At 39.0% G+C, this 25846-nt stretch overlaps 1 protein-coding gene across 2 annotated transcripts in view; it reads right to left on the reverse strand.

Annotated features, from left to right (window-relative positions):
- The window catches only part of mon2 (MON2 homolog, regulator of endosome-to-Golgi trafficking), a 61035-nt gene that overhangs the window by 20163 nt on the left and 15026 nt on the right, over window positions 1-25846 (reverse strand). For both annotated transcript variants that reach the window (XM_055155199.1, XM_055155198.1), the window contains exons 6-27: window positions 25658-25755; window positions 24952-25077; window positions 24616-24810; window positions 22504-22628; window positions 22279-22418; window positions 21624-21777; window positions 20981-21171; window positions 19941-20022; window positions 19627-19808; window positions 17508-17620; window positions 16065-16169; window positions 15321-15401; window positions 15087-15160; window positions 14743-14833; window positions 14092-14193; window positions 11234-11344; window positions 8607-8782; window positions 8305-8467; window positions 5948-6241; window positions 4435-4633; window positions 2549-3192; window positions 655-798 (exon numbers count right to left, since the gene is read on the reverse strand). In XM_055155199.1, the coding sequence (XP_055011174.1) occupies window positions 655-798; window positions 2549-3192; window positions 4435-4633; window positions 5948-6241; window positions 8305-8467; window positions 8607-8782; window positions 11234-11344; window positions 14092-14193; window positions 14743-14833; window positions 15087-15160; window positions 15321-15401; window positions 16065-16169; window positions 17508-17620; window positions 19627-19808; window positions 19941-20022; window positions 20981-21171; window positions 21624-21777; window positions 22279-22418; window positions 22504-22628; window positions 24616-24810; window positions 24952-25077; window positions 25658-25755 (3590 nt within the window). The remainder of the gene's footprint in view (window positions 1-654; window positions 799-2548; window positions 3193-4434; window positions 4634-5947; window positions 6242-8304; window positions 8468-8606; window positions 8783-11233; window positions 11345-14091; window positions 14194-14742; window positions 14834-15086; window positions 15161-15320; window positions 15402-16064; window positions 16170-17507; window positions 17621-19626; window positions 19809-19940; window positions 20023-20980; window positions 21172-21623; window positions 21778-22278; window positions 22419-22503; window positions 22629-24615; window positions 24811-24951; window positions 25078-25657; window positions 25756-25846) is intronic.

Here is a 25846-nt window from a genome sequence, read left to right on the forward strand (position 1 = left end):
AGCGGTTTATAGTCCGGAATACACGGTACTCTTTATGCAATACTGTGGAACATTCCAGGCAAAGAAACAATTCTAAGGAGACAAGAATGTGGCGGACCGTAAACCAGAAAAGTTACACAGTGCGTCTTTAATAATGCAACAATGTGGATAACAATTAGGGCTCCACAATAATTGAAGATTTAAAAGGCCACATAGCATTAAATAAAGAAGGTGTATAAAAGAAGTACACAAATAGACGACAAAGACTGAATGATATGGGGAAGAAGGACCAGATGGAGGTGGGCGATATATCATCTACAAGTAAATGTAAAAATAGTTGTTGAAAAAAGTGATATTTTTGTCTTCTATGGTTCAGCAATATTGGTAGAATCCTCCCATCATCAAATCCAGACAGTCCATTTTGTTAATTTTGCCCACGCCTATTGCATTGTTTTGCATACTAGACATAGTAGAAGAAAGATTTTAGTATCAGTATGGTGCTAGAACAAAGACATCAGTTGTTCAATATTATAATTAACGGTAAAAAACGTGAGCAATGTTTAGGAACAGGTGGGCTAACAGAATATTGTGTGACCCTTATAACAAAACACATACACAATCTTGCAAAAAATGAAATGAAATAGCATAAGCGCGTAGTTGTAGCCCCGGTCTCACCTGGTTGTACTTAGCGTTGGCCACGTGCTTGGTCTCCACTCGGCCGTACGTGGGAGGTTTGCAGGAGAACTCCACGAAGCGCAGCAGCTGTTCAAAGATGGCCGGGTACATGACCTGCAGGCTGTCGGGGCCCACACAGATGGCCTACAGCGGGGAGGGAACATGGAACAAACACGGATCAGGAACTCAGCGGGAATACTGGCACTTTGGATCATTCACCAAGAGACGTGCTGTTCTGAGACAAATAAAGACACTCACTTTGGACAGTTTGGGCGACGGTATTTGTAAAGGATGGGACAACTTTAGTACTACACCTAATACTTATGAATAACATTAAACATTGAAGTAACATTATTGCAAAACTTGACTGAGAGCATAATGTACGACACAAAGGAACACTGCCTTCTGGGACAAATCTGGGAGTGTAATTTGGTTTAGATCAATGCTTAGAAACTTTTGGTGAAGATTCTACATCTTTTTTTTTTTTTGTGGGAGTTGAAACTACCATATTTACCGCACTATAGGGCGCGCTCTTAAGCCTCTAACCCCATTAAAAAATGACTGCACGCCCCACAATCCAGAGCACGAATCCACTGGGGTGTCCCAGTAACAGGGTATCCTCAGATTTGACTACCCCAAATTTAAGACTTTTTTAAGAGCTTTTTTAGACCATTTAAATGAAAATTAAGACCAACATTGCACCCATTATGAGGGCGAAAAACTCCAGATCCAATTCTAATAATGACCAACCAACTACTATACGAACATTTTAAGACGCCCGCGCCTGCCCTGAGTAAACTACAAAGCCGCACCACCCGCAGCGCGTGCAAACACGCACGGAGCAGACAGCGAAAAACAGCCACACTCATCACTCCACGCCAAAGAGGAACGGAACGGAGGAACGAACCAAAAAAGCGAGTGCAATGTGCCACTTCTAGACACAACTGAACAACAATCCGTTGGTCCCAGACAGCACCCTCCCTACACGCCACAACTGAACAAAGCCCAGAGTCACCGTGAACGCCACAAACAAAGTCCACTGACCCATCACTACTGTTGTGTTTCGTTTAATGTGCCTTATAGTCCAGTGCGGTTTATGTGAAAAAAGTTTGAAAATAGACCATTCAATGACAGCAGGCCTTATAATCCAGAGCACTCTATAGTGCGGAAAATACAGTACTCTGAAACTAGCATGCCAAAACAAGGGACTGAGAGGGAGACATTTCGTTTATACTGCAAATATATAATAGTAATAGGAGTTTAACGATATCCAAGTCTCACAATACGATATTGTCACGGTATGTAACCTCGCGGCACGATATTTATTGTGATACCGTGGGAAAGCTCATGATATGGTGGGAAGGCTCACGATTAGGGATGTAACAATATCTAAATCTCTCGATACGATATTTTCACGATAAATATCTCATGGTACGATACGTATTGCGATATTTTGTGGAGGCAAACAAAACTGTTAACATGCTTCTTTTTCATCTTAAAATGCCTTAATTTAATCCAAAGAACTAAGATTTAAAATTGCCTCGAACAGTTATTTCTTGATGTAGTCTACAGTGAAATGAAGCAAAGGATCATGGTCTATGTAGTTCCCTCTGTCATTTTTTTTTTTAGCTATTTCTGCATCATAACTCTTCATTTAAGAAAGAGTCTTGTAATTCCATATATTGTGATGGTCCATGATATTATTGTGAGAACTTTGACGATACGATATCACGATATTTTGGTTATTGTCACATCCCTAAATAGTGATAATAATCATCAACTGGATTTTTTGTTATTCTGTTTTTTTTTCCCTTATCTGATCATTTTTGCAATTCATTGACTCTATGACTCCAGTATTAATGCCTAGGGTTACAGAAGAGGTCATCTTGTTTACCTTCTGCAGGACGTCCAGCGCGGTGAGCACAGCCTCCTGTAGACTGGTGAGCACTGCTTCAGTGTAGGAGGGCAGGATGAAGGGTGACGCATCACTGCTTATGGGCACAGACACCGCCCCGTGCAAAATCACCCCCAACTTCTTCAGATCCTCCATGCTGAAGTTCGCTTTGATATGCTGGTAAAGAGCCGGGAAAATCTGGATCAACGCCGTCAGGTAAGGCTGGCTCGGGATAAAAGATAGTTTCTCAGTCGGACCAGTAGGGGGCCTCGTACTCTCTGTCCCAGTTTTGTACCATGTATTCCAAGCGGACCACCACAGTGCAGAGTCTTCTAAGGCTGATTCTTCACCGGGAGGAGGGGCCTGCATCTCAGCTCCATTGTACCGAGTGAGACGTTCCACCAGAGAATCCGACCTCACCAGTGGTCTTCCTGGTCCGGAGGCAGAGAGGGGGTCTATGAGGACAGGCGGGACCCCCATAGCAGCGAGTGCGTCCCCGGCTCTGTCTGAGTCCTTCACGGGTGTCACGATTTGGAGGATTTCCTGGAAGCTCTTCAATGCAGCTAAAGAAACTTCATTGTTTTTACTGAGAGCAGCTGACTGGATGTGGTTCAGCAGCACCTCCCAGGCCTCGAAGAAATCACCTGAGCAAAAACAAGAGCAAAAATGGGTTTACTATTTTACTTTATTTAAAGCCCCTGTATGTAACCTTTAGCCAAAACATCAACAGAAATAAAAATCATTTTGGTTGCATTTAAAGGGCCCAGCTCATGTAAAAGAACTCTTTTCACATTGTATCTTCTGCACATAAACAAGCACAATGTGGGTTTTGGAACATCCATTACACAATAGTTCTGAAATCTCACTGATTTCTTGGAGACAGTCACAGACCAGGAACTATGAAAGACCGACTATTGCTCCTCCCCCGCCCGTCCTGAGAAAGCACAGGCTCCGCCCTCCAAACGTGACGCCCATCTCAGGGAGGGAGGGGGAGACAGGTGTGCACCCTGATAGTGGCAGGAATAAACTTTTATTCATCATGGAGATACAACGTGTTCAGCCGCATGTGTTGGACACAGAATCGGACGAGGACTTTGAGGAGCACGAAGCTCAAGCACCGCGTCGACTTCAGCTGAACATTACTGATTGGTAAAGTATTAATAAACGCTAGGAGATAAACTTTTGCTAGGCTTTAGGTTCGTTGTCACGTGGGAGGGTGGCAGAAATACACTGCAATTTGTTAAAAAACTGCCGAATCAATCTAAAAAACACTTCAGCGACATAAAAGGCCCACACATCACTCTTAGAAGGTAAAAAGCTCTGAAAAGTTGATTTTGCATGAGTTGGGCCCTTTAACTGAAATTGAAAACACTTAGTCTGAGCAGGCTTGGATCTCCACTAACCTGACTCTTACCTGCCATAGAAGAAGGCCTGCTCCTGCTTGTTTCCATGGTAATGTTGTTGATTTGGCTAAAATATTCCACAGTATAGCATTAAAACTTATCTACCTCCACAGTGGCTTTGAGCTTTTGAACTTTTTATTATCACACAGGTGACATGCCACTTCTAGACATTTACTTACTGTACCTAATGGAACTTACTAATCATTAAATCCTGTAGTTTTTTTTTTTTTTTTGCATATGAATTAAAAAAAAAAAAACTAAACAACTTCTGAGTTAAAAAAAAAAAAAAAAAAAAATACAAAACTGATTTGACATTTTTGAGACCTTTTTAGGCCCATATTCTCAAAATGAAGATGGTTTCTCATAATATGGTTACTGTTGAGTGATGTGAAAAAATAGAAATGATCAGTATTGTTGAAAATGTCATTACCGTGCATGTGTGACTGTTAGTTTGGACTTCTGAGCCCCACTAAACAAACTTACCCAGCTGCTGTAGAAGATATCTCCTAGTGTTAAAGATGCGAGCGACTCCAGCCAGAGTCAGGACCCAGGTCTCTGCCCACTGTTTCTCTGCCGTGTCCCTGGAGTGGTGGATCAGGATGTTCCCTCCTCCAGACTCGATCTTCTCTTTGTCCGCTGTGGTCGACGACGTGCGCACACAATCCAGCAGGTGGAACAGGACCTAAGAAGAGACACATGTTACTGTACTGTACGTCAAATAACACAATGGAGCTCTGGATTAAGATGAAATGATGCAGTATATATGTATATATATATATATATATATATATATATATATATATATATATATATATATATATATATACTTTAAAGGGTCCATGTTACACTAGTTTCTTATCTACTGTATGTTATAATGTTGTTTTCTCATCTGAAACATACCCAGAGTTTTGTTTTGTCCCATCCACACATAACACACAAACCCTGCATATTTAGAGCAAACAAAAAACAGACAGACTACTAAAAGATTACTCAAATATGTGTGAATGAAATAAAACACAACTTTAGGAATGTGTTTGATGAGGTAAAAACATTCTAACATGTCTTAAAGCTCACAAGATTCCATTTTGTGTACTATAGGATCTTAAAGAGATAAAAAAAAAAAAACATCAAGAAAAACTGAGAAAGAAACTGGAAGTGTGAAATCTAGAGGAGGGTTAAACACACACACATTTTGTTACTATTAAAAGGATGTGGTTTTAATTTAACATGAGCATGCAACCATTGATCATGAATCTTATTTTGCCTTATAACAGCAGTAATCCTCGCTTGTTGTCTTTGCTGTACATGGACATTAAGTCACAGTGATGTCACTTACATTTAGCAAGCTTAAAGCAATAATATGCATTTTAACTTGACAAGATGTGTGTAAATCCGTCAGTCTTCCAGGTAGCTTCCAAGCTGCTGCTTCTTCAGTTCTGGTCAGACGCAGGAGAACACTGCCTTATATCTGTCTGCAGGGAGGAGGCTATTTTCAGAGTAGTTTCAGTGTAGTTAGCTCTTCCCTGCTGGCAGATATAAGGCTCCTGCGTCTGACCAGAACTGAAGAAGCAGCTTGGATAAGCTGTGAAACATACTCAACCAAAATAAACTTTTGTCCAGTTGACAAATTGTATTTCCCCTTTAACATTTTAAAGCTCTTAAACAACAAGTGCACTAACTAAATTGGAACTTGAAAAATACAGTTGTCAGATTGTGGAATGTGATTATCTACTGAACTTGCAGACTGGGGAAGAGTCATCTGATTTCATGGCAATGAAATAAGAAACATCCAAAAGGTCCTCATGTTGAACCTAAGCATTTAAATTAATGATGAGCCCCTACAAATAAAACTACCATTTCTACTAAAATGCATCTGACAGCTTTTTGGTCTTTTAAACATTATTTACATTAACAGGGTTATTGTATGTCTTCAGCAAATATAATTAAAAGTTAAATAGTTAAATATATTTTCTATTCCTAAATCTCAGCCTGTTACCTTCCAGACCACGATGTGCCAGGTGGGCTGCTGGAGGAGGGTCCCGTGCGCCGCGATGGTGGAGAACAGGGTTTGTCCAGCGCTCTTGCGGACAGCGGGTCGGGGGTCCACGCAGAGCTCGCCCAGTTTGGCGTAAAGACAGAGCCAGAGGCAGTCGAAGGGAGGGGCTGGGTGGAAGGGCCTGTTCAGGGTTTCCCCTCTCTCTTGGGCCTGCTTCTGTAAGGCCTCCTCCTCTCTCTCCAGCTCCTGCGTGATCACCTCTCCTCTCTGGAAGAAGTAGTCTGAAATATTCCACTAGAGGACAAAGAGAAGATCAGAATAAAAAAATCAAGCTACGAATTATTAGATGTTACAATAGATGGACAACATCTGTGCCAGTATCAGGAATTGTGATATTAGGCAATTTTTCCTAATGTTGTATCGGAAAAAAAAAATTAAACATTTTTCTATGGATTTTCTCTAGTTCTTATGGCAAAAAAACAAAAAACAAGAATAATAATTAAAGCCACGATCTGTAATTAGAACAGCCAACCCATCCCTGTAGTATTCTCACTTTTCACTACTAGATGCCATCTATGTTACTGCTGTCTTGCAGGTGGTAGCTTTAAACAAAAGAGGTGACTGTATGGTCAATTAAATATATTTTACAATTCTGAAGACATCTGCGGGCCTGGTCATGGGTTTTAAAATCTTGATGTTAATGAAATGATTCTTGAGAAAAAATATGGGTGTAACTAGTGGTTGTCAAATGGTGTTAATTTGAAAGTTGTGTAGCTTCCCACACCAAAATAAAGATGAATTGTAAAAGTGATTTGGTTAAATGCTTCTGGCAGTTTTTAGTATTGTATTTCTATAAGGAAATCTCACAGGAACTGGGCACTCCTGGAGGAAACCACCGATCAATATTTGGGTTTGGCTGGAACTCAACTCTAGAGTCTAGAGCAGGATAAAATGTCTGAGCCATAAACTGTGGGATCAAATGTGACCAATCAGAGTGGAGATCCATGTTCCTCACATACTTAAGTACCTCACAGTAACATTACTGGGTTCATCCATAATTATGATCATTCAGGTCACTATAGAATAGTAACAAAAGGGAAATATAATAGTAAGAAAAAATAAACTAGCTCACTACAAATTGATAAAATAAAATCCCTACTGTGCAGTTTGAAATAGACTCTGTAGTTTACATGATTTTAGTCTAGTGCATAAATCAACTATACGGTTTATATATTGTCAAGAGAAGCAAATAAGACATAATTTCAATAAAAAGCTTAAAACTATGTTTGTGCTGGTCAATAAACATTTGAAATAAAGTATTAGCTACAGCATTGACTGTTCAGAAACTCTAGATAAGCAGTAGTATGCACAGCATGTTTGTATTGTTGAATAAATAGGTTTTATCGCTTATTTTTGCATTTTGTTTTTGTGAGAAAAGACCAGTTTGACCTCAGAATAAGTCTGCGTCTCGACTGTTCATTCACATAAATATTTTACCTGCAGCTCTTGACTCCTCGCCCACACAGTCATTTCAAAACAGAGGTGAAGAGGTTTGAAGATTGTGAAGGCTTAAATAAAATCATAATGTTTATTTGATCTTTATCCACATCTTCACAGGAATATATAAAAACTATTGTGGCACATATTGGATAAGAGCTAGTGAGTCCAATTAAATCAAGTGTTAAAGATCAGGGCTGAATGATTTAGATGAAAACTAGAATTTTGATTTTTGAAGAATTGTGCGGTTGTGCAATACAGATCAAAATGAAATATTAATACATCTATTACTGAGGCATCAAAAAGAACTGCTTTTCATGCATAAATATTGATTAATACTGCCTGATTTAAGATTTAACAAACTTTCTCTTTCAAATGTATAATTGCATTTCAGTTTATCTGCGCATATATTTTTAGATGGAATCAGGTTGAGGCACAGCAAAAATGATGATAGTTTTCTTTCTAAATCAAGGTAAAATTCTATAGAAGAAGAGATTTAATGCATTTTAGTGCAATAAATGTGCCACAGTATTGCTTAGTATCAGATAGGATAAATAAGAGCTCAGAGAAGTACGAAATATAATCTAATACAAGACTCTTAATCCTTGTTCAAATGAGTCTAGTGGTAGTTTTAGTATCTGGATATCAATTCTTTTGCTGCTACCCAGGACCAGGCTAAAACTAAACCAAACCAAATCTGTAACAAAACACAATTAGGTCTAAACCAGAATGGTGACAAAACTGAACAACTAAAGCTAAGCTAAAAACAGGACTAAACAGAAGTGAGCAAAGGCTTCAGTGAAAATGATGATGATGCTTAATATTGGAGAATAAATAAAACAACATCGATGTCGTCTCACCAGAAGGCCGATGGAGGTGAGGCTGATGTTGAGCTCTTGGTTCTGCAGACCAAAGCTCCCGGCAACCTCTACTACAATCTGGAGACAGGTGCAAGGCATTGTAGGTAAAAAGTCTGTCACCACCAACTGCAGGCACTGGAAGGCTGTTCTGATCAAGGACTCCCTGAAGAGAAACAAACAACGCAGATTCAAACACAGTGGTGGTTCTGACAGGTAATAATTCTATAAATTAAAGTGAAAGATGAAAACAAGAAATAATTATAATGCACAGCATATGCAGTTACTGTGGTCACTGTCCTCACCCCTGGTCATTGCGTATGGCCCCAATGACGCCCAGCACCAGGGGCCAGCCGGGCCCCAGCCCGTCACCCTGGCTCTGAAGGATCTGCAGCACACTCTCCAGCTGCTTCTGTCTGATGTCTGCATGAAGCACGTTCGACAGCTCCTTCAGAGGGTTCAGGAGCAGGAGCTGCAACCGCTGCAGAAGAACATAAGGAAAGACATGGATCAAAATCAGGAGATTTTCCTTTTCTTCCCAGCGCATACACAAAGGGAATCACTTATCTAGGGACTCATAAAACCATAGTTACATTCAGAACGTTTGTTTTACACTCTTCAACAATTAAAGGTGCTGTACCTTTTTTTTTCCTGTAACAGACTTGTGCAAACTCTGCTTTGTTCGCTGAAAGTGATGAAACCCACTTATAAACTCATCATGGTGAATAATTAATATGCTCAGGATGCAATTAGAAAGTGAGGAATGACTTGACAGCTATTAGAAATGAACTCTCTATTTTTCATATTTTTAAGACAATAAAAATCAGGTCGAGTGCCTCTAAACTGTCTTCGGTTTCAAATGAAGATTACATCATGGCTTTATCTCTCTGAGGTGAAGGTCAATGTCTGCTTTTCAAAGCAAATGTGGCATTTCTGTTGCATTTCAAACAGGAAGCAGACATTTCTTATCTATGACAACAAGCCTTGCCAAAGTGACAAAGGACTTTTCAAATGTCACACATTAGGTAATGAAATCCTTAACGTGATCCAGGGGCATGAGACAGTCTACCATATTACATTTTATCTTTCATGAGTCATAGAAATGGACTATTTTGCAGCCAACCAGCAAACAGCAACATTTGAACAATGTAAATAGAACGTATAAGGCAGAGGTCTTCAACAGGGAGTCGCAGAGGTACTGCAGGGAGGTTGCAAAATCTTTGGTTGATTAGACTTTTTAAAAAATATTTCTTAATTTTTGAAGGATGAGGATGAACCGGTTTTCAGTGGGTTCTGGCTGTGCGCTCCTTCATCACGTCTCTTTCTCTTCATCCCCTCGTTTCTTGCTGCTACCTGTCAAATTGCAAACTAGAGGTTTGTGCAGGACAAAAATTTCAATCCAGCTGCCGCTGACACCTGCACTGTCCAGTCCCGCTCCTGCCCGCTTCCGCAAAGAATTGTAATTTTCATTCCCAATCCCGCCTGCATCTGCGAAATTTTGTCCAGCTCCTGCCCGCAAATCCCGCAGGATGGGGACGTTCACTTTCTTAAGCTCTATCAAACACAGAGAAGTGGAAAGGAATTGTCTAAAATGTGAGATTAGACCATGTCCGCAAATTTAAAATACTTAAAATGTTTTTATTAATGCCAAATAAAATATCCAGCTAAAATATCCAGCACAAATGATGTATGATAGGCAAACATGAATCATTTGTATATTTTCATCTCATCCAACCACTCCCGCATTGTGCAGTCCCGCAAACGCCCAAGCCCGCAATGAACTTTCAAAATGTGTCCCGTGCCGCACTGTTTTGTGTTGGGGCCCACAGGAGTGCAGGGCTCTACTGCAAACACGTCAGCCTGGATTTTATCATTGTAGGCTACATATGAAGAGTTCCGTTACAGCTTTACTTTTATGTACAGCGGAACTTAAGCTCTGCCACGCAATGGGAAGGGGTCAAGCAACTTCATTCCTCGGCGCGCATTAACCAGGCTCTGTACTCTACAGCTGCCTCCTGTCTACCCGCGGAGCGACCTGGGTTATGGGGCAGAACAGGAGAGGAGGGGGCAGTCATGTCTTTCCTCTTGCTCCTCAGATCAGAATGACCAGAAAAGTTCCATGGCCCATATCAAACTCTTTTCCGTGCGCGCTGTGGCTCCTCTCTCGTTTTGTCAGATGATTAAAAAAGTCACACTTTGAGCCCATTTTCAGTGATGTCGTTGCTCCATTGCTCTGGTTTTCTCAGTCATACACACACACACCGGTATATAGAGTCCACGAGAATGAGACAAGATTTTGAAATAATTTGCAATAATCCAATCTAGTTATAAAAACGACCAAATTAAGTCATTTTCATCCTACATAAGGACATAAGGCCTGTTTAAACACAAGTGTAAATCCCCAGAAGTATCACTAGTTATTTTTACAATATACTCAATATACAATATGTCTGTTACACAAAATTTTTATCATTCAAACGATTAGACTAAACTTGGACGTGATCCTCTGTCCCCTGTGTCTCTCCACGCCTACATGCCTCTTTGTGGATCTTTTTCAAAAAATGTTTAAATGAGAAAATGGGTGAATTAGACGCACGTATGTTGTATTAAAACTTTTTGTACAAATCTTAGCACTGATTGTTTGTGTTAATATTTCTCCTATCATTACAAAACAAAGTTTGAAGTGTTCATTGTCTCATTGTGTCTCTGTGTGTGGAGGAATCTGCTCAAAGATACGTAACTTTCCAGAGCTTGAGCGAGGCGCGTAACCCTTTCATGCCCGTGCCAAATGTAAAGATGGAGGATACAATCTCGCAAGATCGTTTTTCCTTTGTGCACACAGTCCAGTGGCAATTTGATCTTGCAAGAACTCATCCCATCCCTACTGCTTATCATATTGTAGTAGAATGTAGTGTAAGTATAATTTATTGACCTGGTTTTGTGAGAGTGGAGGATCATGCTTGTAGGCCAGTCCAGCTTTAATGAGTGAAGTCAGCGCCTCTGCCCCCCACTCCCTCATGCGGGCATTTGGGTGCTGACAAACCTGCAGAATGAACACAAATAAAGATACACAGCAACTCTGTTATGCATTTTTACTATTTCCAAAGAGATACATTTATAAACTTTAATCAGGTGACAAAAAATGTGATTATATGGTTTTGAATAGGGATCAGGCATCTAAATCATACAGTATGATATTATTCAATGAAAATCTACTTATATCCAACCTCACAGATGTAAGCATGTTTAAAATGCATTCATATTCTCTATCCCCCCTTTGAACCATATATTCTCTGTCCCTCCTCTGTACCATATATTCACCCTCCCTCCCCTCTCCCTCCTTTCCCTTGACTATTCTTTAAAATCACTGTCTCTACTTAAAATTCTGAATTGTTTTAATATGATTCACATGAGTTTATACAAATGTAGGATTTGAGGCACTGAATCTGAATACGCACAACACAAAGAAGACACAGGCAACATTTATACAAAGCTAATCGTAGACTTGCAAATGAGGTTAAAGTACATATGACAGGTCAGACTACCACATTTTGACTAAAATGCAGTAAACATCTATAGATTTAAATAGATTCTGAAAAAAATACAAATCTAGTCTTCTTTTCTCCACTTTGATCATTTTGGTTTATGGTGTAACTTCCTTGTTGGGTATGGGCAATTCTGAGGTCATTCTATAACTGTCTAGGCACAATGTTGTAAACAAGTGCCAGTGCTCAGCTTATTTACATTTTTATTTATGTGACAACACCTTTATTTTGCCAAACTGTCAGAAATTTTTTTTTCCTTTTTTCAGATTTAATCTTGTTTAAAAACTCATGGCTACTTCCCGTAACTTTAAATTTTCCCCCCAATTTTCTTTCAAAAACTGCCAATTTCCTGCTGTAAAACTAAAACATATATTTATTATTTTTATACTGGCATTTTTACCACTATCTTCACTACTAGCTTGCCGAACAAAGTAATAATTAGAAAATCATGTAAACCTGTCACATGCACTTTTCACTTCACAACACAGAGCATGAATTTTGGATCAAAAAGTGTGGCAAAGCATAAATGTTGGGCATGACTTGTTTACCTTTAACCTTTTAACAATCTTTGAACTCAAAATGCTAAAGCTACATGGACAGGGAATAGTCTGCAGAGAAAAGCTGATGATTATGAATGAAGATCGAGGCTTACCTTCTGCAAACAGACAGGAGCGCAAGAGAGAGGAGATAGAGAAAATATAAGGAAACGTCCAAATATACAAAGGATCATTTAGGCTACGTTCAGACTGCAGGGCTTAACGCTCAATTCCGATTTTTTTGTGAAATCCGATGTTTTTGCGAGGTCGTTCACATTTCCAATTAAATGTGACTTGTATGTGATCCCCTGTGTGAACGTTAAACGGCCCGAAAGTGTCCGACATGTGACACTGGAGACACGATGACGTCAACCGCAGTGAGCGTCTCTGTGTTTACGGAAGTTGTCCAAACATGGACGCAGCATCGAGCACCTGGAGATTTTAAAGTTCCTCTCGTACCGGAGCCAGAACATGAACAACTTACTTGTTTTAAGGAGGAGATTGGCTCCGTCTCCACATCCACACGTTCCTTTCAACGGACGTTACTGCCTCTGTGCCACAAAACGCCACAGACAAAAACCTTGTCCTTCTCCTTCTCAATCTCCTCCTTAAAACAAGTAAGTTGTTCATGTTCTGGCTCCGGTACGAGAGGAACTTTAAAATCTCCAGGTGCTCGATGCTGCGTCCATGTTTGGACAACTTCTGTAAACACAGAGCACGCTCACTGTGGTTGACATCATCGTGTCTCCAGTGCACATGTGGGACACTTTTGGGTCATTTAACGTTCACACTGGAGTTACATACAAGTCACATTTAATTGGAAATGTGAACGACCTCGCAAAAACATCGGATTTCACAAAAAAAACAGAATTGAGCATTAAGCCCTGCAGTCTGAATGTAGCCTTATTTGTGAGTTATGAAACAAAGGCAAAAGTCAATGATAATGTAAATATAGTCACTGTTTTTGTATTATAGTTAATTATTAATGGGCCCCAAGAAGAATGAGTGCTCCAGTGGGGATCCACAATAAACAACAAAAGTTATGAAGTTATTAATTAAAATCAGTTACACTCTAATCACGTACACTGAAGACGAGCCGTAACCATCTCAGTAATCAGTTAAAGGTGCACTATGTAACTTTTCTTGTGTAGAGTCAGCATCTCTATGGGGATGTTTACGCTTTGTCAGAATTTTTATTTATTTTTTTCAATTACAGGAGTTTGTATTGCAAGAAAAATACATTGAAAAACATGTATTCTCATTGCAGATGTAAGTAAGTAAGTAAGTTTTTATATATATATATATATATATATATATATATATATATATATATATAATATATATATATATATATATATATATATATATATATATATATATATATATATATATATATATATATATATAGCTTTTCACAGACATTTGTCACAAAGATGATGGAGTCACCTTTCCATAGAGCTGACCTGCAGTTTGCCTGCCGTAACATGCTTGTCTTCATGTAGATTTAATGTCATACTGTGGAACATTTCAGGCAAAGGAATAATATCATATCAATAATATCATATAATATAAGTTATATAGTGCACCTTTAAAATAAACAACAAAAAAGAATGACTTATGCATACTACAGAGTTAAAATGGTTGGGTTTCCAAATGTCTGGTGTAAGTACTAAGGTCTTAATGTTGTAACTGAACTGAGAAGTGTGTACCTCGAGTAGATGTCCTGTTAGTGGCCTCCACAAAATCTCAATACGGTCCATGTTGACTAAACCTGTCTCCAGCAATTTGGCCACAGCAAACAAAGATGGCTCCTAAAAACACAGTTACGGGATTAAAAAAATAAATAAAAAATTAGAAAGTTATATAACAATTCAGCAAGACACTACTTAAAGGCCCCCATATTAATCACTAACAAAGTGACTAATTAGTGGTCATTCAACTATTATTTGGTGTTTACAAAGCACTTTTCAGTTCAAAATAGCTTATAATGCTTAGTGAATAGTATTGGATGTTGTCTAAATTTCAATACTAAGGAACAGGCCTTATACTCAATACTAAATTTGATATTTCAGTGGTAAAAAAAACAATACTTATTTATACAATAAAAGTCTGTTTTCATCACAAATCATAGTAGATTAAAAACAGTTGAAAAAGGTACAATTTGTTCTATTTATTTAATTTTTCAAGCGTAAATACTTTTTTAAATGAGTAGTTTGATACAAATGAGTAGCGCCGATAATAGCCTTAGCACAGGTAAGTATCTGGGTATAGATACTTTTGACAACCTTAGTTTTTATTACATTCGGCTGAGTAAAACTTCTACTTCTATACTACACCTGTTGAAACAGCGAGTAAATTACCTTGTTGTTTCCATAGGCCATTTCCATCGCTTCCAGTGAGAGGGAGCAGAGCGCGTTGATCAGGTGATGCAGAGACACATCATCAAGGTATCTAGAAATAATATTAAAGTGTAAGATTTAAAAATAAATAAATGCTCCTTATGTGGTGTAACAGTAAATCACAAACATGGCCACAAACAGAAAAATACACTGATTAACTGAAACATGTCCCCGGGTGGTTTTGATGATCACATTTCTCTTGGGTATGTTTAAAAAAAAAAAAAAAAATTCACATCTAATGAGTTCTCTGATTATTGTAATTATCTGATTTGCCTGGCCATGTAAATGTACTCAGTGTTACTTACTGTGAGCTCTCAAACAGTCTGGAGAGGATGTTGGAGATCACAGGTAAATCTGTCATCACCGCGGTCGTCAGCACCTGAACATGTTACACACAACACAACACGCTGCTGAACTGTTCACATGGTACAGTGTTAACTCTCACTCCACTACAGGTGCAGCCATTGACAATTACTCCATTGGATCATTACAGATTTCATTAAAGACAAAACAAGATTATGATTATGAAGGTGACATACCGTACTTGGGCCCTCAACAGCTCGACCAGGTTTTAAGGCACCGCCCACTGCAGGTTTCAGACCAAGAATCCAGACTAAATGCTGAAGAAGAAACAAACAAAAATCTATACTATAAAATAAATTGTAACATTATGACATCAACATGACATTATAAAATGTCTAAATTAGTATTAACTGAATAGAAGTACTTGACAGTATACTAGAAGAGTAATAGTACTACTGATACTGCTGGTACTATTACAGTAGAACTACTACTAGTGCAGTACAATGAATCCATTTTTAACCAAGCTCCAGATTCAGTCATCTCCATGTCAGTGATATACTTGTGTGTTTTAATGGAGTGTTAAATGTTATTTCTTAAAAATATATATTGTTTATGTTTAGGAAAAATATATTATATTATATATATATATTAAGACATTAGTTATTTAATGATAACACAACAAAATACAATTTTATTAAAACTACTACTCTACTACTCTTCAACTCTGACTACTGCTGCTGTTAGAATTGAGAGAAAACTTCTGTTTATGTTGGACCTTGTTGAACTATGTTTTCACTATTACTGTCACAACTAGATTATTTCAGCCAACAAAAAATCCCCGAAGATACAGCAGCTCAATAGAAAAACAATATTAAACAGTATAAATAGTAAAAAACTGAGTTTTAGTTCACAGTGTTATTTCAGTGACTGCATGTATGATTCTATGTACACTTGTGGACATGACGTGGAGGTTGCAGTACCTGCAGTGTGGCGAGTACGAGCTGCCAGGACGAGCCCAAAACAGCTCCATGACAGTGGGCCAGGTTCAACAGGGTCCGCATGCACTGGATGTTCTTGGCAGTCAGCTAAAAGAGAGAGAGGGGGGTGAGAGAGATAAAGAGAGATAAAGAGAGATAAAGAGAGAGAGAGAGAGAGAGAGAGAGAGAGAGAGAGAAAGAGAGAGAGAGAGTGGGGTGGGGTAAGCAAGTGAGATTGAGAGAAAAGAAAGGGAGAGAAGTAAGGGGAAAGGGAAAGTGAGCGAGAAATGAAGGGAGAAAGAGAAAGAGAGAGGCAGAGAGAAAGAGCAGAGGATGAGAGAAAAGTGAATAAGGGGTATGGGGAAAAGAAGACAAAGGGGAGCAGGGTGTCAGAGACCAGGAGAGAGAGAGATTGAGAAGGAGAAGACAGAGAGAAGTACAGGAGCGAGACAAGGTGGCAGGAGGGGGAGGAAGGAGGGGAGAGACGGTTGGAGAAGAAGGGAGAAGTGAGAAAGGGAAGAGTGGAAAAGAGAGAGAGGAGAGAGAAAGTTATAGCAGTGTGCCACTACAGCTGTCAGCTCCACTGGTCGAGACATCTTCATTATTCCTGGTTAATGTCAAACAGCAGCAGAGACGGGGCCTGTCACACATGCATTATATATAAGCAGTGACGCCCCCGGCTCTGTCTGCACCTGGATCCATTCTGTTTTGGGCCACCTGGGACGGCTTCATAAAACCTGTCCAAATATGTGACCGCTGTTAAAGGTACACTATGTCACTTTTTCAGTGGATGTGTGGCCCGCCACTTGCTTGTCTCTATAGAGCTGAGACAAGCAGGTGACACCATCAGGTCAAGTAACAGGTCAGATCTGCGGAGAGGTTTTTGAGGTGTTCAGTTTATTCACTTGTGTTGACCTAAATGCTATACAGATGTTAAGTTACTTAAGAAGTTAAATGCCAAACGGTGGAACATTTCAGGTAAAGCAACAATTAAGAAATGCAGATGGTTGACCACAAAAGTTAATGTTTCTTGAACTGTGGTAGGTGGACGTCTGGTGATACGTGGGGCCCTTGGCAGTTTGAGTAATTGCTTTATTTAGAGACAAATATATTCATGTTTTGTCTTTTGTGTTGATCTTCATTTAGAACAAACTTCATGGTTTACTGTCATTTTAGCCCTAATTTAGACCTGACAGAGGTAGAGAGTCCTGGTTAAGATCTGATGGTGCGTTGAAAGCCAAATATTATCATAGGTACTGAGTATTTAGTGTGAGAAGTTTAAGAACCACAGATCACAGCCTGCAGGCGTACAGAATGGTGTGATGTCATCTGAAACACAGTGTTCATGGTGTAACTGTACAATGTGCGTGTGTGTGTGTGTGTGTGTGTGTGTGTGTGTGTGTGTGTGTGTGTGTGTGTGCGTGTAACAGGAGGAGTGTCTCTCACCACCACAGTGCCTTGGGGCTGAGCGGACAGAGGCTGCCCCACTGCCACCACCTGCTGGTGGGACTCACTGGAGGGGCTGATGATCTGCACATTCTGGCCCTGGATGGAGTAGGCTGCAAATACACAAAACCATGACCAGTACTGCTAGTTATCCCAACTATAGCAGCGGTGGGGACTAACAAGTAAATGTACTGTACTTGAACACAATTTGTAAGTATCTGTACTTTACATTACTAAAATTTTACAGTGGATACTTTAGGGTCCTTACTACATTTGAAAGCAGATATCTACTCCAATATCTACCATCTAGCACTACATTTTTAACTCAATGTTTAGTATTTTTTGGATAATAGTTAATTTTTATTTTTTACCATGTGGTCTTATTAAGATCATTTGAAAACTATTCAGAAAAGGTCCACTTTGGCCCCATTTCTGTGATTACGAGTTTTAGGATATTAGTTGGTGTTTGTTTATTGCTTGTTATAGATCAGCATTCTCTACCTGACCAGCTTTATCAAATCAAACTTTCTGAATGATACAGTAAAGTTAATATGACATAAATCACAAGACATTGCTAATATATTATGTAAGACAAGTTTCTGCATTCTTTTCATAGCTAAAATGTTAATGTGTACACTGCCCCTAGACACTTGCTGAAAATGCAGAAATGAACATGCAAAATGAGGGATTATGGTTTAGGGCAATGGAGAGCGCGCCTGGCAGCACTTTACGTGGCGAAGTGTAGCAGCAGTGCGTTTGTGTGTAGAACGTACAGGAGCAGACAAGCACTCATTAGTCCTACAGAATAACTAAGCATAAAGACCGGAGGCCTGGCTCAGGGCAAAAGCGAATTAATGGTGTTGAGAAGAGAAAGACCAAATCAAATCATTGTAATAATGATTTTTATTAATTACTGTGTTGTGTAATGATTTAGGAAAAAATAATTATAATTTCCATATATGTAAGAAAAGTTGGCATTAAACATAAAAAAAAATATATAAATTGTCATCCTAAATATGTAGGTGTAGATGTGGGCAATATAATCAAACGATCGAAGCTGATTAAAAAGAAACTCAACAACCTTATACTGTAAAAGTGTATACTACTTATTGTTTAAACTATACACTATAACACAAAACAATAGCATTTGAGCCTGCCATGCTCAAAGATTTTCAAGTGCGATATGATGAGCCCACGGAATATTGTGTATCTTTTATTTATGGAACGATAAGCTTAGTATTAGTATTAGTGTGTGGTTTTCAGTGTTGGGGAGTAACAGATTACATGTACCAGAGTTACATAATCAGAGTACAAATCATGAGTAACTGTATTCAGTCACAGTTACTGTTTCAGTGAGTGGGAATTAGATTACAGTTACTTGGTTGAAATAAATGGATTACACAAAGGTATTTTCCTATTTTCACATGGACTATTCCCTTTTTTTTTTTTTTCGGTAATTCCACTCATTGCCGGACACTAAACCAGGTCTAAAACCAGGTCTAAACCAGGTCTAAACCAGGACTAAACCAAGGTCAAAACCAGGTCTAAACCAGGTCTAAACCAGGTCAAAACCAGGTCTAAAACCAGGTCTAAAACCAGGTCTAAAACCAGGTCTAAACCAAGGCTAAACCAGGACTAAAACCAGGTCTAACTATGTCTCAAACAGGATTTAACAGGACTAAATCATGCTGTGTGGACCGTGCCTCTTCCTCTTCTATCAATAATATTTTTAATTTGGTTAAGTAAAGTTTGAGCTTTTCATTTTCTTTTAACAGACAGAACATCTTATGTGAAGATTTCCTAGTCTTTGCTTCTCTACAGCAAATCAAGTCATCCAGAGTATTCAGATTACGTTACTCACTTTAAGTAATTTAATGGATTACGTTACAAACTACATTTTGGAGTATGTAATCTGTAATCTGTAGGGGAATACATTTTAAAAGTAACCTTCCCAACACTGGTGGTTTTATACTTGTTCTTATACATGACATAATTCTAAAACTATCCAGGAAAAGTCCACTTCAGTCTTGCATGTGATTCTTTTCAGCACCAATACTAGTTTTGTATTGATTAGTATTTAAGTATTGTTACTCTACAATACAACAGACTGATAGAGTACCTTTGCTGGAGATGCTGTTGGCGTTGGTGGTGAGGACCGTGAGGGCATAGTGAGGGGGCAGAGAAGCCTTGCAGATAGCCGTGATGAATGCGTCTCGTGGAGTGACCAAACCCAGACGACCACACAGAGACGCCATGGTCAGCTCCGCCTTCAAAATGTTCTCTGTCGCCGTCTCATCCGTGCTGAAGGGCAGAGGAGCGTGGAATTAACATAACAGAAGGCATTCCCTATTTGAATAACAATACACCTATCCAAAAGCAGATGATTTATTTTCATACAATAAATCATAAATCAATGTATAGTATATATTTTACCTGGCATCTAGCAGCAAAGATAGTGCTGCCAAAAGACCACACCAGCACGCACTGACCATCTCCTCCCAAACCAAGTGGGCTCCTGAAACACAACAAAGAATTTATAAAAAGATCTAAAGATACATTTAAGATACACTTAAAGGTACTTTATTATGGAAAATGAATCCATTCAAGGCCACTGGGGCAAATCTGAGACATAAAACATGCACAATAGGTCAAATCCTCCAGCTAAGGTAGCTCTGACTAAGACTAGCTCAAGATCTGATAGCACACTACTCCTAAATTTGCCCCTGAGATATGGGTAAAGTGGGTCAAATGCAAAGAACCCATTTCCCTTCAGGATCAATTAAAGTAACCTCACCTTAATCAGTCCCATCACCAATGTAGATATGGATGTTTCTGCATTTTAAAGTAACTTAGAGTTGATTTAATCCACTTTTTTTGTCATTTTTCGTGTTAGTCCTTGTTTCGAACAAAGTTGCAGAGAAACTGCCATAGTTTAGAAGTGGAATAACCTGGTTCATGCCAAATTGATCTGTGTGCTACTCTGCACTGAGTTTTACACATTATCAATCTGGAAGCTATTGTAAAACGTGGAACACCATGACCACTTTTTGAATCTGATTGGTTGAACCATAGAAAAATCTAAATTTACAGAAAAGTTTACAGAAAAGTACAGACATCTTCCCTGTCCACAAATACACAACTCTTACCTTCTGCATGTTTTTGACAAATTAAATGCCGGTAGTCTGTATTTTCTCTAAAATAGGTGTGGCTAAGTGTCTGTCTGGGTTGCCATGTTTCTTTTAGTTTGTTTGGGAGCTTCACCTCAATGCTGAGCTGTGACTAACCACCCACCTGGTGGACCCTATCACACCAGCAGGTCGCCAAAATGAATTTTCATGAATTTGTGAACTCACAAATATTGTAAAAATCCATCTAGCTGTGCTAGGTTAGATGAGGAATACCCCTATTTAAGAGTTTAAGAGTTTAAGTTTGAAAACCACTGCCCTATTCTGCCTAAACCCGTGTGTTTTCACCTGTAGGAGGTTCCCACTCCTGGTCTGGATGAGTCTCTCTGAACTCTGCTGCAGACTGGTCCTCTGCTGACAGCTCTCTCTCGATCATGCTGGTGATGCCTCTGACCAGGTCCAGCAGAGCGCTGAAGGCCACAGACATGGCATAGCCCTCAGGGATGGAGGGGGGCTCCACTTTGTCCAGCATCTCAAGACTAGACCCCCAAAAAACAGATATTGTTTTTAGACTAGATCATCAGATTTTCATTTGAAAGCATAGGTGTGCTGTAACAATAGCGTTGTTTTAGTCCATTTAAAGCTGTACTATGTATCTAACTTTTCTAACTTGCTTGTCTCCATGAAGATGTTGCTTGTTGAATGTTTCACATTAACATTAAATGTTTTGCATTTAATCTCAATAATCCTTATTGCTGTATGTTTACAATCTAGTATTATCAGTACCACTACTATTCTCTAGTGCATGTTCTTAAAAGTCAAATACTTTGATTATTCTACTATTATAACTACTACTTCAGCTCTTTCTTTTTCTATTCTTCATGCAACAGGGGAATCATTGTGTTAATAATAGTGAACAATTTTCTCACAATAACTGTAACACTGAAATGTGATCTTGTGATCTTGTGACATGTGTAGTGTAGTGACGCACTATGTGGCCTTGGCGCTGCCCTGCACACTGACGGGCAGCAGGGGGATCCACGTGCCACGGTATTCAAACGCTGCCTGAGTGCTGAGGCTCCCACTGGACCCTCCTGCACCAGGACCACCCGGGACTGAGCCCTGTGGACCTGTGCCTGAGCCACCTACAAACAGAGACAGGAGAAGTATTACATGGGTTTATATTGCTTTGACTATAAAATGATTACAGCATTTATACAGTGATCAAAATATACAATACAAACTATAATAATGTGCATAGATTACTAATTTACGTTTGAAATCAAGACTGAGCTCAGAGTAACACATCAAAGAGCTTTAACATTTGAGAAAGACTGAAAAATGAACTGATCAATCAAATACATGTTTGCCATGAATTGCAAGTTTTATAAATAGGACCCCATGGAGATAGGATTTTTGTTGTTTGCAGAGGATTAAATTATGACATAAATATTTGCAGCCTTTGCTATTTGCAGATTGGGAACATTCAAATTGTGATTTTGATGTGTCTTCTTGCTGCACTAATTTATATTTGTATTCTTATATGCAACAGTATGTCTTGAAGTAAGTAACTGTTGGGAAAAAGACTTTAGGGTTTGAATATAATGAAGGCTTTAAATAAAATAACAGTTAATAGCATTTCTTGCCTGCTGGTGCATTGATGGCCGCCACGTTGCCTGCATTCGGGACAATGAAGAGAGACTGGATGAAGGAGCCCAACGCATTCACGATGTCCCGGAAAACTTTGGTGGAGTGCTGCTTCATGTCATAAGACTGGCAAAAAGAACTGCACAAGAGTATCATGATATTTAAATGTTGTGCCATGTTCCAGGCTACACACTTAAGACTGAATGCACAGTAGTACAGCTTACCGTAACAAATGCGGTTGTACACAGAGCCTGTGCACAGACTCTACAGCCACAGCTCGGAGCCACTGCGGCTTCTCTCCATCAAGAAACTTCACCAGAAGAGACAAGAAGATCTCACACTCAGTCACCTGGAAAACATTTACATACAGTTTAGCCTAAATGTACATTACAGTGTACAGAATTAACCCTCTCCAGGCAGGCATTGCAGATTTGCAAAAACTAAATGCCAATTACCTACTTACTCCAAATCCATATTTTATGAGCTTTTTTTACTCAGCCTTTTCTCCCATCCATGTTGATAAATGTGGATGATGCAGACTGTGCAAGAACGGCTACACACAAAAGGCCTGCCAGAAGTGCAAAGTACTTTTGTTGGTTACAAAGGATAAAAATTGTTTCTTGAAGTACCACACGAAAAAGTGATGTTGTTCTGCCACTGTGAAGCTGTTACACTGTGCTTTATGTTTTCATTGTTATGAAAAGAGGTAAACACATAAAGTTAGCGTTCATGTAATTTTCAGTCTTCAGTGTTCATTTACCACACTGGACCAATGCTGCAAATCTGCAACATCCCAGAATGCACTGCATGTGAAGGTCTCTCTCAAAAAAAAGTCAGGATTGTATATTACTACCCCATATGATCATTTTCCCCAAATATCAGATTTTTTCCTGTTACTAAAATTTAATTTGAGCCTGAGAGGGTTAAATTCAAATTCAAAAAGTTTATTGTCAAATTTCCATATGAACATGTGAAATTTTTAAATTATGTTCTCACTCTCAGTCTCTCAAAATTAAAAAATTTAAAAATAAAAGGAAAAGTCCAAAGTTCTTCATCAGAGAGACGCAGAACTTATATTCCAAATTTGTTCCACAATTAAAGGTTTCAACTTGGCAACTATTTGTGGGCCTATATCGTCTGAATTATTGATATCACATTTATCAAAAACACCAAAACAGACACAGGTGTAGGCTAAAAAATAGAACAGTTATGAGACCATTCCTTCATGACAACATATGCTTGGGGTCAGTAAAGTCACTGCAAATCGACTGGGCCAGCAGCAGAATCAGTTGTGCAGATTTTAAAAGAAACTATCCATAGTGCATCCATTTCTGTTATGAAGTGGTTTGGGATCAATAGTGCGTCTTACGATTCACAAAATGTAAAATAATAACTATGTCTGTCTTTAATTTCATGCACTAAAAGAGCAGAGCAAGAAAACAGCTGGGGTTTTAATGTAACTCTCTTGCTATATGTCCATTTGAGAGTGAGAGAATTTGGGTATACACAGCTGAACTAATTGGTTGTGGCAGGCACAACTGTGAACCAGAATGACCTCGGAATGAACTTAAGTTGACACCAGAAACGCTTCCCTCATTTTACAAGCCAAGCATATAAATAGAAACATTTTAATTTGAAGGGATTTATTGAATACTCATGAAAGAAGGCACAGATGAAAAAGCTAATCTTTTTAAGGGCCTGGAGCAGAACTGTGACAAAACTGACGCACTAATCCCAGTCAGACGAGATCAATTAAACATCTGTGTTGTGTCCAGGAAAATACTTTCATGTTGTGTTCCTAAGATTAATGTAACAACAGAGATGTACGTGTTTGCTGTCTAAATATTGTAGAGTGGTTTATTGGTAATATATTTGCAACTGATAGAAGATTGCCATTTGAAAAAAGTATGAAGATTAGAAGTTAGTTTATTTAATTAGTTTTTTTTTTGTTTTTGCATAGCTCAAAATCATAATTGCAGTCGTCTTAATCTTATGTAATTGAAAAAGTTGTGGTGAAATGATTGGTTGTTTTTTAGATAGCATGTAGTTACACACAAAATGTTACAGAGTACAGCTTTAACAGGTGATCTTTGGGAGGGTGAGATCTAATAATAATGCTTTAAACTTCGACTGCACTTCAAATGCTCAAAAAGGTCACACAACAGCTACACTGTAGTTTTATTCGTTCACTCCACACTTGGTGGTGGTGAAATACTTCTGTAGCCACAGAGTTTTCATTCAATCACCAGTTCAGTATGTGTGGCTTTTCTGTTTAGATATTCTGATATTTAACTAGTGTTAGTGGAGCCTGTAAAAGATGTTAATGTGTGTGGTACCAGCAGACTGTAGAAGTGCTTGATGAGCACAGAGACGACCCGGAGCAGCCTCATACAGATGGGGAAGTAGGGCTTCTCGACAGGAGCGGGGCAGGCTGCGCTGGTGCTGCCTTGACGAAACTTTATGTTTGGAGAGAAGAGCTTTATGACGAGAGGACACACCCGCTCCTTCAACAGGAAACTGAACTCCTGGTGCTGCAGAGGAGAACACACATCAACCACAAACATTACATATAATAGTGCTTTGTCATCCCTCCTGACAAGAGCGTGATCTGGAGCTCATGCAGAATTCACAGAACCATAGTTACATTCATATTCACAATAGTTTGAACAGACCTGCAGAAATACTCCAGGGAAGTCATTGAGGACAGACTCAAGAAGCTCCAGGCCAAATGTCCTTGTCATTTCAGTCATGCCCACCAGCCAGTAGGGGGCGTCTGCATTCACCAGCTGGCACAAATCCTGCAGTGACATGCACAGAGACACAACAGTAAGGTAATTCATACTTTTCTGTAGACTGACACAGAGGAAGCTATTGAGTTACTCTGCGCTACTGCTTAAACCTAAACAATAAGTGAAGGAGAAGAAGGGGAAGCAAAATAAAGGACAAGTGGATAAAGTTCTACCTTTGAAGTGTAGTTACGTTACCAAAAGGTCACAAGTAACTTTGGGATTTAACTGGCTGACTAAACCTGGATTAAATAAACCAGGTCCATGCAAAACAATCTTATCCCTCTCCATACTATGCAGACTGGTTAACAAAATAATGTACAACAATAAAATTATTTAAAGTACAAAACAGAAGTGTGTCTTTAGGTTTACAATGTGGTCATACGTGATAGGTTTTTGACATTACTTTCAGTATTAACATTGAAACACAATATTGCCTTGGTAGGAACAGGAATGCCTATAGTTTTCTAGCCACATTGTGTTACCTAACCTAAATGGTTTGAAAATAAAGAAGTACAAAATAAATCAGCGTCTTTTAGAGCAGAGGAATGTGGACAGATACAAAGAGAAGGCTGCTCCCTGGTGGTCATACCTGAAACAGCATGTATGCGTCCTTTGCACTGGGTCTGAGAGTACTGACAGACCGACGATTAGTGTTTCCCTGGACTGGAGGAGGCTGCTCCACAATGCCTACAAGAAATCACAAATACTAGTAGTCAAATATACTTTAAAAAGAACAACAAAAACACTCTACCACAACTGTTTTGAGCATCACTGGGTA

The sequence above is a fragment of the Boleophthalmus pectinirostris genome, unplaced genomic scaffold (genome assembly GCF_026225935.1).
Source record: "Boleophthalmus pectinirostris isolate CB_2022bp ecotype Guang Dong unplaced genomic scaffold, ASM2622593v1 HiC_scaffold_2, whole genome shotgun sequence".
NCBI lineage: Eukaryota > Metazoa > Chordata > Actinopteri > Gobiiformes > Gobiidae > Boleophthalmus > Boleophthalmus pectinirostris.